This window comes from Canis lupus, chromosome 16 (genome assembly GCF_048164855.1).
Source record: "Canis lupus baileyi chromosome 16, mCanLup2.hap1, whole genome shotgun sequence".
NCBI classification, from domain to species: Eukaryota; Metazoa; Chordata; class Mammalia; order Carnivora; family Canidae; genus Canis; species Canis lupus.
Genome location: NC_132853.1, coordinates 51,853,196 through 51,867,138, shown reverse-complemented (window position 1 = coordinate 51,867,138; position 13,943 = coordinate 51,853,196). Strand labels below are relative to the sequence as shown.

The 13,943-nt window shown below is 44.4% G+C and overlaps 1 protein-coding gene across 6 annotated transcripts in view; it reads right to left on the bottom strand.

Annotated features, from left to right (window-relative positions):
• Window positions 1-9,087: 9,087 nt before the first annotated feature.
• The window catches only part of LOC140607059 (uncharacterized), a 43,337-nt gene continuing 38,481 nt past the window's right edge, over window positions 9,088-13,943 (bottom strand). For 4 of the 6 annotated variants that reach the window (XM_072781388.1, XM_072781389.1, XM_072781390.1 and 1 more), the window contains 4 exons: window positions 12,031-12,080; window positions 10,509-10,563; window positions 10,288-10,427; window positions 9,088-10,185 (listed from right to left, as the gene is read on the bottom strand). In XM_072781388.1, the coding sequence (XP_072637489.1) occupies window positions 10,077-10,185; window positions 10,288-10,427; window positions 10,509-10,563; window positions 12,031-12,080 (354 nt within the window). In that variant the 3' untranslated portion in view covers window positions 9,088-10,076. Of the gene's footprint in view, window positions 10,186-10,287; window positions 10,428-10,508; window positions 10,564-12,030; window positions 12,081-13,943 lie in introns of those variants that run through there. The other 2 variants (XM_072781392.1, XM_072781393.1) reach the window with 1 other exon arrangement.

Below are 13,943 nucleotides of genomic sequence, written 5' to 3'. Positions count from 1 at the left end.
GCATGTCCAGGGGGACTTTGGGAGTATTTATAGGGCTGGCCTGGGAACAGGGCAGCTCTTGGAAGCAAGCTCCACTGACCTGGGCCAGGGGTTCTGTGACCGTTTCTGGGAAGGTTCGGGTTCAGTGCCCGTTGCCGTTTATAAAAAAAAATGGCTGGTGGAGATGTGGCACCTGAGTGTGTGGGGGCTGCTTCTCTGGTAATAATCTCTCCGGGAGTGAGAACCACTTCTCGGTTTCAGACTAGATGAGGCTGAGTGCATTCAGTATGGGTAATAGTTGAGGACGGGGAGCCTCGGTGTCCATCGGAAGATGAATGGAAAGAAGAGGTGGTTCATGTATACAACGGAATATTCCTCAGCCATTAGAAACGACAAATACCCACCATTTGCTTCGACGTGGATGGAACTGGAGGGTATTATGCTGAGTGAAGTAAGTCAATCAGAGAAGGAAAGGGAGGTGGGCGGGGGGTGGGGGTGACTGGGTGACGGGCACTGAGGGGGGCACTTGATGGGAGGAGCACTGGGTGTTATTCTGTATGTTGGCAAATTGAACTCCAATAAAAAAATTTAAAAAAAATAAAATAAAATAAAAAAATAGTTGACGTGTGGGTAGCCCGGTTGGCTCAGCGGTTTAGCGCCGCCTTCAGCCCAGGGCCAGATCCTGGAGACCCGTGAATGAGTCCCCATCAGGCTCCCTGCATGGAGCTTGTTTCTCCCTCTGCCCGTGTCTCTCATGAATAAATAAATAAAATATTTAAAAAAATAGTTGAGGAGGAAGTTAGGAATAAAGAGATAGAGGCAAAGTATTTTCTGGGTGTTGAACAAGGTGGAAAGTAAGGGATTTACTAGGGAAATCCCATTTCCTAGGCAAAAGGATAGTGTTTCTGGTAATAATTAGCACATCAATACCATCAGTGTCTTGACTCAAGCATGCCCTCCCCCAAATGGAGCAAGCAAGCAATATTCCTCAGTTCTTCCAGTTTTAGTATGTGTGCTGCCGAAGTGAGCACTATTCCTCAGTTCTTCCAATGAATTTTTGCACAGCCACTGTCTGCAAAAGCTGTGGGAACCCCACATAGTAATCTTTTGTCTGGTTTTTCAGGAGCCCAGCCCTTGTCTCTTGGTCTTCTCTTACTTCTCAGGCCTCTCAGCCCCGCTGCTTGTCTTCCTCTCTTCATCTTGCTCTGGTGCACATTTTTACCATTCATGGGCCATGAGTCCACGAGGTAGTTTCCAGCCAGAAAAAAAAATTCACACTGCTCTATCATTTGAACAGTAATAAAGTCACATGCAAAGAGAAGAGAGCTTGAAGGTTATCCTGGAAGAGGCAGCTTTTATCTGAGTCTTGCAGGTGGATAGAGGAAGGGGCATTGCAGGTGAAGAGACTGGCAGAGAAGTGGCTGGTGGGTAGGAGTGCAGGCTGAGCTCAGGGGAGGTCCCCAAGAGTGGAGAGGAAGTTGGACTTAAGAACAGAGTAAGGGGATGGGGCTAGGATGGGAGGGGAGATAAAGACAGATTGGATGAGGGGGGAAAGGAAGGATGCAGACACAGCTGGAGGCCTGTGCAGGAAGGGCTCAAACACTAGCAAACTCAGCTCACAGGCCACTGGTCTGTCAGCTTAGATTTCAAGAACTCCACAGACTTATTTAAAAAGCCAGGTAGGAGAACTGCAGGTATCTGAATTCCCTGCAGACAGGTCCAAGGTGTAGATTCCTGAACCCCATCCCTTCCCTGGAGAGTCACTCTGGGATGGGGTCCAAGAATTTAGGCCTAACCACCTCTGCTGTCCTCTGCCCTCAGCACCAGCGGATCCAAAGCATAAGAAAACATAAGAACCTTTGTCTTATTTTAGGAGCTGAGGGGTAAGGGATTATTAACATTTGGGCAAAAGAGAAGCTTCTATTGTTTGCTAGATAGGAATTGTGATTGGTCCTTGTCAACCACTGGGAAGGTAGGTTGCCATTGTTATCTTCAATAGCACAGATAAGAAAACAGGCTTCAGAGAGAGGCTAAGTAACTTGGGGTCCCAGGGCCTCAGAACTAATAAATAAATGGTAGAGGGAGGACTCTCACCCAACTCTAATTCTAATTAGAGAGTTAACATAGTTCAGTGGCAGAGCAAGTGGGCTTGGTAGGCGGTAATGCTTAGGTTTGAACACCAGCTCTACCCCATACTGTTTACAGGACCTTCCCTACACTAGTGTGGGCGTTCAGGACAACCAAGCAATGTGAAGCTATGGTTTTCACGGGCCCCTTGAGATATAGCCCTGAAGATTGGCAATTAGAAAACAGAAGTAAAGGCACAACACACTATGGCCTCCTAGCCTCAGGCAGAGGGGCCAGAGGGTGTGACTTCAGGTAAGTTCCCAAAACTATCTGAGCCTCAGTTCCTCATCTGTAAATTGGGGAAAATATCAGTTGACCTGAGGATTAAGATAATATCCTTAGGAGAGTTTCTGGCCTGCTGGAAGCACTTGAAGATGACTAGCTATAGGGCACCTGGGTGGCTCAGTTGGTTAAGCCTCTGCCTTGGGCTCATGTCATGATCCCAGGGTTCTGGGGTCCAGCCCACAACAGGCTCCCTACTGAGTGGGGAGTCTGTTGCCCCTCCCCTGTGCCCCCACCCTCGCTCATGCCCTCACTTGCTCTCTCAAATGGATAAATATTTTTTTTTAATGATTTTGTTTGTTCATGAGAGACACACACACACACACACACACACACACACACACACAGATGCAGAGAGACACAGGTAGAGGGAGAAGCAGTCTCCATGCAGGGAGCCTGATTTGGGACTCGATCCCGGGACTCCAGGATCACGCCCTGGGCTGAAGGCGGCGCTAAATCGCTGAGCCAACTGGGCAGTCCTGGATGAATAAAATCTTAAATAAAAAAAGAAAGACTAGCTATATTATTATTATAGTTTGGGCTAATTCTCACCTTCCCAATCCAGTCAGATCTGTTTTTAACTGCTTTCTGAACACTGGAGTGGGAGCTTTTTTTTTTCTTCCATTTTTTGAGAGCCTTTCTTATTTGAACCCCAGATATATCCTTACTTGGCAGCTGACTAAAGTCATCAAACAAGGACTAATGCAACCATTTCTCTCAAAAGTGGAATAGCTAATGTTCCCCCTGGATTCTGTTGTAGGAAGTTGGTTCTTCCCACTCTTTTAAAATATGGCAATTAGAATTAGGTGCCCTATAGCTAGTCATCTTCACTGCCCTAAAATATATTTTCCACCCACATGCCCATGTCTGGAATTCAGCGGTGATGGTGGCATTCTTTAGGATTTATCCTGGCTCTCTTTTTAATTATTAATTTGTCAATTATACCTCAATAAAGCTGGACAAAAATAATGAATTTTTAAAATTCCCCAATAGTTATTATTATTATATATAGTTTACAGTTCAAATAGTATGACATCAAATGGTGAGGAAACATAATGACCCACAGCAGTTTCTTCCCCTTGACCATCCCCACCTTCCCTCCTGAGCCAGCTCTCTGGGCATGCTTACTTCTAGCTGAATCTTCTGGTGCTTATCTCCCCACCTATCTTGGTAATTCTAGCTTTGGATTTATCCATTTTAGACACTGTCTGTGGACTTCCTATTATCACAGGCAAGGAGTTAGTTCTTTAACACCCCTGTCCGTTCTTGGGGTTTAGTTATGCCACTCTTTCCTGATAATTGATAGTGTTTACAGAATTGTGATTATGTAACTATTGTTCGCCTCCAAGATACAGCTCCAAGCAACCCAAAAAGATGACTTTTGAGGATGGGCTTTCTCTACTTTGGTGTAGAGTTAGAATGATGAATGACCATGTTTGCAGTCTTGGAGTCTGCGTCCTTCAGAGCCTGAAGCCAAAGGAAAGCACAGTTGAGGGATAGATGGGGAGAAGATGACTTGTTTGAACCCTAGATGCAGGCAGCTTTAAGTACTTAGGCTTCCTGGTTATATAAGCTAATTCACTGTATGACATTTTTGGTTCAAACATATTTTAGTTGGATTTCTTTCACTTGGAGCGTACAGAGCAGTGACTGATACATATGGTCTTCATAAATTTGGGTAAGTTATACAAAACGTATATGTATGTATATATTTACGTATGTATATGTGTATATGTATATGTATATGTATGTGTATGTGTATATGTATATGTATATGTATATGTATATGTATATGTATCCTGACCAGCACAGCTCACGACACTAGGTTCCCTCTCCCTCTGCTTTTATCAGCCAGAGCCTGAGGTAGCTTGACATTGAATAGTACCATTTAGGGACTGGAGGAAGCAACTTACCATGAGTCACTGCCCTAAAATATATTTTCCACCCACATGCCCATGTCTGGAATTCAGTGGTGATGGTGGCATTCTTTAGGATTTATCCTGGCTCTCTTCAAGTGGTTCTCCTTTGCAGTGAGAAGTCTGCAGGGAAAGGCAGCATTAAGGTAGAGCATCTTGGGCCAGGTCTGCTTTTGCCCTGAGATCTAGCAAAACAGATGATGAGGGGGCCAGGGACCTTGTGGAGCCATGGGAGCTCTGATGGTCAATTTCACTGTTCTTCAAATTGTCCCAAGTCCACGCAGATCCCCCACTAGAGTCGTGCCTTTTGACAGCCTCCCTCTGAAGATATTTCAGGCAATCAGAATCTTTCCAGTTTCAAAAGACCTATAAAGAAAGAAATTTCACTACCCTGTTGTTTAAGATCCATTCATTCATTTATTTATTTATGTATTTTGAGAGAGAATGTCAGGGGAGGGGTAGAGGGACAGAGAAAATCCTCAAGGAAACTCCCCACTCAGTGCAGAGCTCCACACAGGCTGATCCCAGGCCCTGAGATCATGACCTAAGGTAAGATCGCTCAACCAACTGAGCCACCCAGGCTCCCCTCACTACCCTGTTTTGATGTTTAACTTGTAGAAGCCCTTACTTCTGGAGGTCCCTGTAGGAGGCAGTGGATACAGTTTTTGGTGTAGACAGGATCTAGGTACAAATTCCTGCTCCTAATGGCACAGTCCCTATGCAGGCTATGGGGCAAACTCATAGTACTATGTGTTGACCTTTAGGAGGTCAGTCTGTATTTCATAAGGAAATCATATGTGGAGAATGAAGAAATGGTCTAAAATTCATCCAGTAAGATCCCTGAGGCATCACGTGGGCAGGGTCCGCTACTAGGCATTGGGGAGAGGAAGATGGGATTCTTGCCTCGTCAGGGTTCCTGACCTAACAGATAACTGCGGTGGGGCCTTCACATTGATGGGTGCTATCTTTCACTCTGTTGCATTTACAGGGACACCTAGAAGAGCGGGGCCTTGGTGTGTAGTCTCTAAACCAGGACTCAGTCACATCCTGAGTAGACAGGATTATTGGCCCTCCCTGCACCCACACTCTTGCTGTGTCTCTCTGTGGGCAGAGTGTACTTTCCTGTCCCCTGGCTCGGGGATTGGCCATGTGACTTACTTGGACCCATGGACTAGGCAGAAATGAAAGTATGACAGTTCTGTGTCTAGGCTTGGAGAGGCCCAATGAAGTTTCTGGTTGGCCTCATATGCTTCCCTCGGGTTGCCGCTGCCTCTTCAGCCTGGGCCCCAGAGCCCACCCAGGTGGAAAAGAGCTAGCTAGCCCTGCTGATCTGCAGACTAGCATGGAGAAGCAGTGCTGACCCAGCCAGCAGAGCATTCAAGTACAGCTGGACCAGCCATCCTGTGAGAACCGGTATTCCAGTTCACTGAGTTTGGGGATGGTTTATTAGTTAGCATTGTTGTGGCGAAAGATAACCAATACACGTTATTGGTTATAACGTTATTGGTTAACCTTTATTAGGCTATAGGTTCAGCCACTGTAGTAGAGACCCAACACAGCAGTGGGTTAAATAAAAAAGAAGCTTACTGATCTCTCATATAATGATCTGGTTAAGTACTGTAATCCAGGGCTAGTTTGGTGGTTCATGTGTCAGGGAGCCAGGCTCCTCCTATTTTACTGCTCCACCATTGTAGGGTGTAGCCCTCTCTACATGAAGCCTTTGTATTGTTCACCGGCTGAAGTCTTCATTTCCCTTGGCCCTGTAAGCTGAAACACTCCACAGTGTGGCGCCAGACCCCTCTCCAGTGCTACACTGGAACACATTAAGGCTCACCTTGAAGCACCATTCCTGCTTCTGCTTCAGACCTCAGGACCTTTCCTCTTCTTGAATGGGTGTGCCTCCTCCCACACCCCCAGGGGGTGCCCCACCACTGTCGCCCAGGTCTCAACAACATCTCACCCTGACTAGGACCTCAGGGGCCAGAGCTGGTCATGCCTGGCGCTTCCCAGGACTGAGAGGCCCTGATTTCCATAGTGGCAGCAGCCAGCCAGTGTGACTCTTTGAGACACCAAGGGTGAGAATCTCAGTCGTGCCTTTTGGTCATCTTCAGTCTGTCTTGCCCGCCTCTCACACCCTCAAATCCCTGCTGACCTCTGGTCCTGAAGAAGCCAGGGAACCTCTGCTCCACCTCCTGGTTCTCTTTGCACTAACTACGCCAGTAGTTTGGTGAGCATAAACAGTCTTGTTAGAATGGTCCCTCTGTTTTGAAGATCAGCTCAGGAGGGGTGGGCATCTGAATGGTAACAGATTCTTTCTCTAAACTCTAGCCAGGCTCCTCTGAGCCCTCTTCTTGATTCAACCTTATTTGGCTTGTGAAGACTTGAACAAACACTAACGTAGTTTTCAGCAGCTCATGACCACTGCCCTAGTAAGACCCCAGTCTCCCTTAAAGTGCCTGCCCGTGAAACTCAAGGCTGTCTAAAGAATTTGTTGCTTATTCCAGCCACCACCTGAAGATAAGGCCCCTGTTTCCCAGTTTCTGTGAGAGAGTAGGAGTCTAGCTTTGGTAAGTGCCAGTTAGCAAATCCAGATGGTTTCATATGGGCTAACCCCCTTCCTGCCTTTTGTAATCTTTGGCTTCTGACTATGGAGCCCCTACTCATTCCCTTCCCTAGTCCCTCAATCTCCCTGTGCAATACTCAGTCACCTCTGTACTTATCCCAGTTGAGTTCTGTTCATGATGAACTCTTTTCCCTGTGCCACTGCAATATTCTATTACTTTGGAAATCTGTCTGGACCACTTTAAGTATGCCTGGTTTGGTTTGTTTTTGACAGGGGAGATGTTCAGGATCAGCTTTTAAAATCAATTTGCTTATTTTTCAGGATCAGCCTTTTATTATTTTTTTTTAAATTTTTATTTATTTATGATAGTCATACACACACACAGAGAGAGAGAGGCAGAGACACAGGCAGAGGGAGAAGCAGGCTCCATGCACCGGGAGCCCAACGTGGGATTCTATCCCAGGTCTCCAGGATCGCGCCCTGGGCCAAAGTCAGGCGCTAAACCGCTGCACCACCCAGGGATCCGAAGATCAGTCTTTTAAATAAGCATCCCAAGGATGTTTGAGTTTAGAGGTCCAAAGGCCATATTTTTTTTTTAAAAAGATTTTATTTATTTATTCATGTGTGAGAGAGAGAGAGAGGCAGAGCACAGGCAGAGGGAGAAGCAGGCTTCATGCAGGAAGCCCGATGTGGGACTCGATCCCAGGACTCCAGGATCACGCCCTGGGCCGAAGGCAGGCGCTCAACCACTGAGCCACCCAGGGATCCCCACAAAGCCACATTTTTAGAAACTCTATTTCCCTATGGACACCGTTTCCTCTGGCAGCCCTTTTGAATGGGGGCTATGTTTTCTCAGATACCTCACTGCCATTAGTCCATCCAGCTTTCATTCCAGTGAGAACATTCTGGAGGCCAAACTAAGAATCAACTCCAAGTGCTTCTCCAGTCACCTCTGGGGATGACTGCATGTGATTGGTATCCAATATCTGGTACCTTAACCTGCTGCCCAGCTAAAATGACACCTTTTGTGTTTCTGACTTAGCTAGCTCTCCACCATGTTACTACTCCATGTAGACAACACCTTCCTTTTAGAAAGACTTTAACACCCACCCATTTGTTAGATAGTATTGGTTGGCTCTTGCTACCCACTTCTATCCCTTTCTTTGCAGGTGCTAGAAGCCCACAAACCACATTTCACAGATTCCCTTGACAGCAGAGTTCTGCCATAAAATCTAGGGGGTGAAAAGGAGGTGGAAACCATTCTTTCCTCCTCTGCAGTAGCAGATGCGCAGGCTACATGTTGGGACTCCATGTTGCCAGTCACAGGCTTGGGACCATGGAGTGCTGCAGTGACTTCAGCAGTGGGTTCCCAAAATGTACTGACTTTTGAGTGGCAGCAGCAGCTTTGAATGTATGGAAAGCAGCTGTGGTAAAGTAACCTGAAAAAAAAAATAAAAATAAATAAAAAATAAAGTAACCTGACATTCACCACTGCTAGCCCCACAGTGGTGAGCATCCATTCCTTGTAAGACATTATGACTGGAGCTGATACCAAGGGATGGATGCTTAACCATCTGAGCCACCCTGGCATCCCAGAAGTGGAGGGAGTTGTGCTTCTTCCACAGATTGTGCTTCATTATCCCTGTGCTTCATTATCTGTGTTGGTTGAGGAAGGCAGTAGTAGGTTTGGTGGTGGGCGGCATTGGGAGAGAGCATGGTAGCACACATCTGACCCTCAATGGAGTCAGGAGAGGCTAGTAGGGTGGTCCATGAGAATGGGTAAGTGGCACCACCAATATATTTTCTGAAATAAAGGAGTGAGGAGGGCAGTCTTGGGTAATTACCACCCTCACACATTTTTCTTTACCCTAGCCCTCCAGCCCCTCCCTGCTAGCTATCCAAGGGTTGGGATTATTATTTTTTTTTAAAGAAAAGGAACAAAATACCCCAATGTGAATTATCTATAGCTTGTAACAATGAAGAACCCCCTATGCCAAGACAGGGCATATATTTTGTGTATGAGTTTGAGTGCTTGGGAAGAAAAAGAGGCCTTAGCCCTACTGTGGAGCTAGGCTCAGTGATCCAAATATTCTGGTAATGCTAAAAATCTTACAAGAGGGGCCAGAAACAGATGATCTTCTATGGGCAGGTCAAGCATGTTGTGAATAACTTGTATTTGGTGAACCAGGGGGGAGAGCGCCAGAATAAACTGCCAATTGATTTAATAGATATGTTTTCCAGTTTTCAGACACTGGTTTTATTGGGGAAACGAGGGGAAGATACTCCTATTCATCCTTCCTTGCGGGCACTGCCTCTTGTGGAAGTACAGTCTCCCACGAGGGATTCTAGATTCAGGTCTGTTCCTCTCACCAATGTCCCCTGTTACCTGTATATACATGTTTATTTCCATTTTAATTCCTTACCACATGGCTAGAATTGGTTATTAATTTATACATTTTTAATATGAGAAAAATAAGTATTTTACAAGCAATGCTGAGAAGCCATTATCAGAAAATAAACTTTATGGTGGGAATGTGAACTAGTGCAGCCACTCTGGAAAACTGTGTGGAGGATCCTCAAAGAGTTAAAAATAGATCTGCCCTACGACCCAGCAATTGCACTGCTGGGGATTTACCCCAAAGATACAGATGCAATGAAACGCCAAGACACCTGCACCCCGATGTTTCTAGCAGCAATGTCCACAATAGCCAAAGTGTGGAAGGAGCCTTGGTGTCCATCGAAAGATGAATGGATAAAGAAGATGTGGTCTATGTATACAGTGGAATATTACTCAGCCATTAGAAACGACAAATACCCACCATTTGCTTCGACGTGGATGGAACTGGAGGGTATTATGCTGAGTGAAATAAGTCAATCGGAGAAGGACAAACATTATATGGTCTCATTCATTTGGGGAATACAAAAAATAATGAAAGGGAATAAACGGGAAAGGAGAAAAAAATGAGTAGGAAATATCAGAAAGGGAGACAGAACATAAAAGACTCCTAACTCTAGGAAACGAACTAGGGGTGGTAGAAGGGGAGCTGGGCGGGGTGTAGGGGTGACTGGGTCACAGGCACTGACGGGGGCACTTTATGGGATGAGCACTGGGTGTTATTCTATATGTTGGCAAATTGAACACCAATAAAAAATAAATTTTTTAATAAAAATAAAAATAAACTTTATAGACAGCCTGAGGCAGGACAAAGTCACTTGAGGACGATGACGGTGCGGAGTTCACTGTCGCTCTCCTCACCCAGGTCTTCAGCAGCTGAATCTGCAGCCCGAGGCTTCTCTACTGGGGCACCACCTTTCTCTCTGCAAAAAAGAAGAATGCCTTTAACTCTGTAAAGGAACAATTAAACTTTTCATAATTAACTCATTTTAGAAAAGAAGTATAAATTGTCCCCAATCAGGTACCCTGGTTCCTTGTTGAAAATCTCATCCTCATCAGAAGAATCCCTGTCGTGTAGCTTCTGTGCCATGTTTTTCTTCCGTGTGGCATTGAGAGGTCTGTACATGTCCCGAAGCCACAGTGGCCGCCTTCTCCAGAAAAAGCCCTAGAAAACAGAAAGGACATTGTTAATTCTGCATTTCCCCTGCTCTCTCCAGCCATGGGACTTTATCTTCCTCAGATTTACCTGATTCTCCCGTTGGATTGAACATCTCTTATGCAGCAGAGAATTAAAGAAGAGCCTTGGAGGAAACACATATGCAGACAATTAGTGATTCACGCCATTTCCCATGCCTCTCACAATGTGTATCTCTGGTCCTATTAGGACATCTCAGTCCATAATCACAGGAAGCAAAATCACTACGGACCTCGGATCCTGAAAATAATCCCACGCATGCTACACTTCCAGAATTTTCCCATGTATGTCCATAATGGCCCCACAATTTCTCTGGGGAGGCCTTTGTATGTGGCTTGGCATTGAGTATAAGCAAGATTTTCATCCTGCTCACCTGGGCCTATGGCCAAGTGCCCTCGTGCAGTGAACAGACTGTGCAACTATAACACAGAAGCACCTTACTCTCTCCAGAAGCAGTTTACTTTGGTCCCCTTTGGACTTTGTCTCATAGGCATCATTTGCTGGGGAGGAGGAGAGAGAGGTGTTTCTATTTTCCTAGCTGCTTTATCCTACAAGTTGATTCACACCAAATAAATGCACAAGTCCAACCAACAAAGTTACCTAACTCACTGACTTTCTCATTGCAGGCAGTGGCTAATGAGTGAGTGAGGAAGGTCACAGCCAGCACTAAAACACAAAATATTATTTTTGAATATAAACAATATAGAAAGAATCAGAATGTATAGTAAGTTTGTCTTAGAAACTGCTTATGTTGGCTCGCCCAGGTGGCTCAGCAGTTTAGTAATGCCTTTGGCTCAGGGCGTGTGTGGTCCTGGTCTGGGGATGGACTCCACATTAGGCTCCATGAGAGGAGCCTGCTTATCCCTCTATCTCTCTGCTTCTCTCTCTGCGTCTCTCATGAATAAATTAAAAAATATTTTTAAAAACCTGCTTATGTCTTGACAGTATGTATGTACGGAGTTGTGACATAAAATGTAGCTCACAGCCCAAGAACAGTATAATCAGAGGAGAAGTGCCCCTCTGGAAAGGCACCATCTTCTGACACTCAGTAGCAGTATGCCCATGGGGCAATTTACCTTCCCTTTCTTCTCCATTTCCTTATTATAAAAGGAAGAGACAAACTATTACCTAAGGCCTCTCCCAGTTAACAGTCTATGGAGTCTGGACAAAGGGAATGGAGAGTGGTGGATCAAAAACTAGGAGGAGGAGGGAAGTTTTCCTGCCACTTTACAGGAAGGAGTCCTATTTTTCTGCCTTCCATCAGCCTTGAAGACTAGGCCTCTTAGCCCAAGACTCTGTAGCCAGGCCTGATGGTCAGTACCAGCAGGAACAGGTGCACCCAACCCCTCTCCACCCTTTTTCTTTAAAGGAGTACTGACAGTAGATGCTCTGTGTCAGTTCCATTCTAACTCAGATTTGTCTGGGAAGCTAATTTTGCTGGATCCAGGCAAAGCATTAGACCAAATCAATATTCTTTCTGCCTTTGGTAGTTTCCTGGGTGTAAAACAAGGGGAGTGAAATAGGAGTTCTAAAATCTAGTTCTGAAATTCTGCTTTAATAATTGCCAATTTACCTTGAGCCTCCTTCTTCATCTTCCACTGGTGCTGCTCTATGAGAATAAATCTGTTTTGGAAGAAAACATATCACAGGTACCCATCTCAATAACCATGCCTCCAAATCTGTATTCATTCCTTTGTATTTTAAGTCTTATTCAGCCTTTTTGGAGAGCAGGAATTCTATTTTTTAGTAGTCCTTTGACTCTTCCATAGTCCCAACTTGGGAACTTGTGTGCAGCTGGCAATACATTTTATTGTCTGTTTTAGATGACATCCAACAGGTAATTCCTAATAAAAATTCTTAGAAGTAAGAAAAGAAAAGTATCTACCAGAAACCTAAATAGCAACATTGTTTTAAAGTCAAGGACAAGAGTTCAATGCCTATTATTCCTGTTACTATTCATCACGTTGAAGAGGTCCTAATCAATGCAATAGGAAAACACTTCTTTTAAAGATTCCAGGCATCTCAATGCAATAGGAAAAATTAAGTATTGGAAAGTAAGAAACAAAACATATTGGCATATGAAATTATGGACAACCTAAAAGGCCCAAGAGAGTCAACTTAAATTTTACTGTAGTGGGATGCCTGGGTATCTCAGCAGTTGAGCGCCTGCCTCTGGCTAAGTGCATGATCCCAGGGTCCTGGGATCAAGTCCCACATCAGGGTCCCTGAATGGACCCTGCTTCTCCCTCTGCCTGTGTCTCTGCTTCTCTCTCTGTGTCTCTCATGAATAAATAAAATCTTTAAAAATATAGAAAAATAAATTTTACTGGAAGTGCTCTGAGAATTCAGTAAGATGGCTAAATACAAAATCAAGAGCTCAACATGCAAAATGCAATAGCTTTTTTATGTTCCACAAATAACTAATTAACAAATGGAAGAATGGTCCATTTATAATATCAATAAAAGGAAGGATACCTCGGTGGCTCTATGGTTTAGTGCCTGCCTTCCGCCTAGGGTGTGATCCTGGAGTCCCGGGATCGACTCCCACATCAGGCTCCCTGCATGGAGTCTGCTTCTCCCTCTGCCTGTGTCCCTGCCTCTCTCTGTGCGTGTCTCATGAATAAATAAATAAAATCTTAAAAAAAGATTAAAAAATATCAATAAAAGACATAAAGTACCTAGGAATAAACTTACAGCAAAGAATGGGGAAGACCTTTGAGATGAAAACATTAAAACTCTTCTGAAGGACTTTAAGAAATGAATACATGATGATACCATGTTCCTAGAATATTGCAAAGATGTCAATTCTCCTCAAACTCAATGCAATCCTATTCAAATCCCAAGATAGTTTTTCTTTTTTTTAAATAAAAACTGGCCAGCTGACATTTGGTAAAGGGATATGCAAGTCTAGCTATGAAATGTATGAAAAAGGAGATCAAAGAGCATGAGCGTAACTCTACCAGACATCAAAATAGGTTATTATAAAGCAATTGGAATTAAGTATATAGTGTGATATGGGAAAGGAAACTGGACTGATAAGAATCCAGATAAGAAAAGTATTTTAGAGACGCCTGGGTGGCTGAGTGGTAGAGCATCTGCCTTTGACTCATAGGGTGAACCCGGGTCTGGGGATCAAGTCTCACATTGGGCTCCCTGAGACGAGCCTGCTTTTCTCTCTGCCTATGTCTCTGTCTCTGTGTGTGTGTGTCTCATGAATAAATAAAATCTTACAAAAAAACAGTATTTTAGATCTGTTAAGAAAGAATGAACCATTCAATAAAAGATTTTAAAGTAACTGGGTATTTCTTTAGGGGGAAAATGTTAGATCCCCTACCTCAACCATACCTAAAAACAAAACAGATCTATACAGGTTGAAAAATATAAATTATAACAAATATAAGTATAGACGAAGACAGTATAAAGGCAACAAAGGCCTCGCTAACAAGACCCACATCCCATAGGCCACAAGGAAAGAACTCGCATATA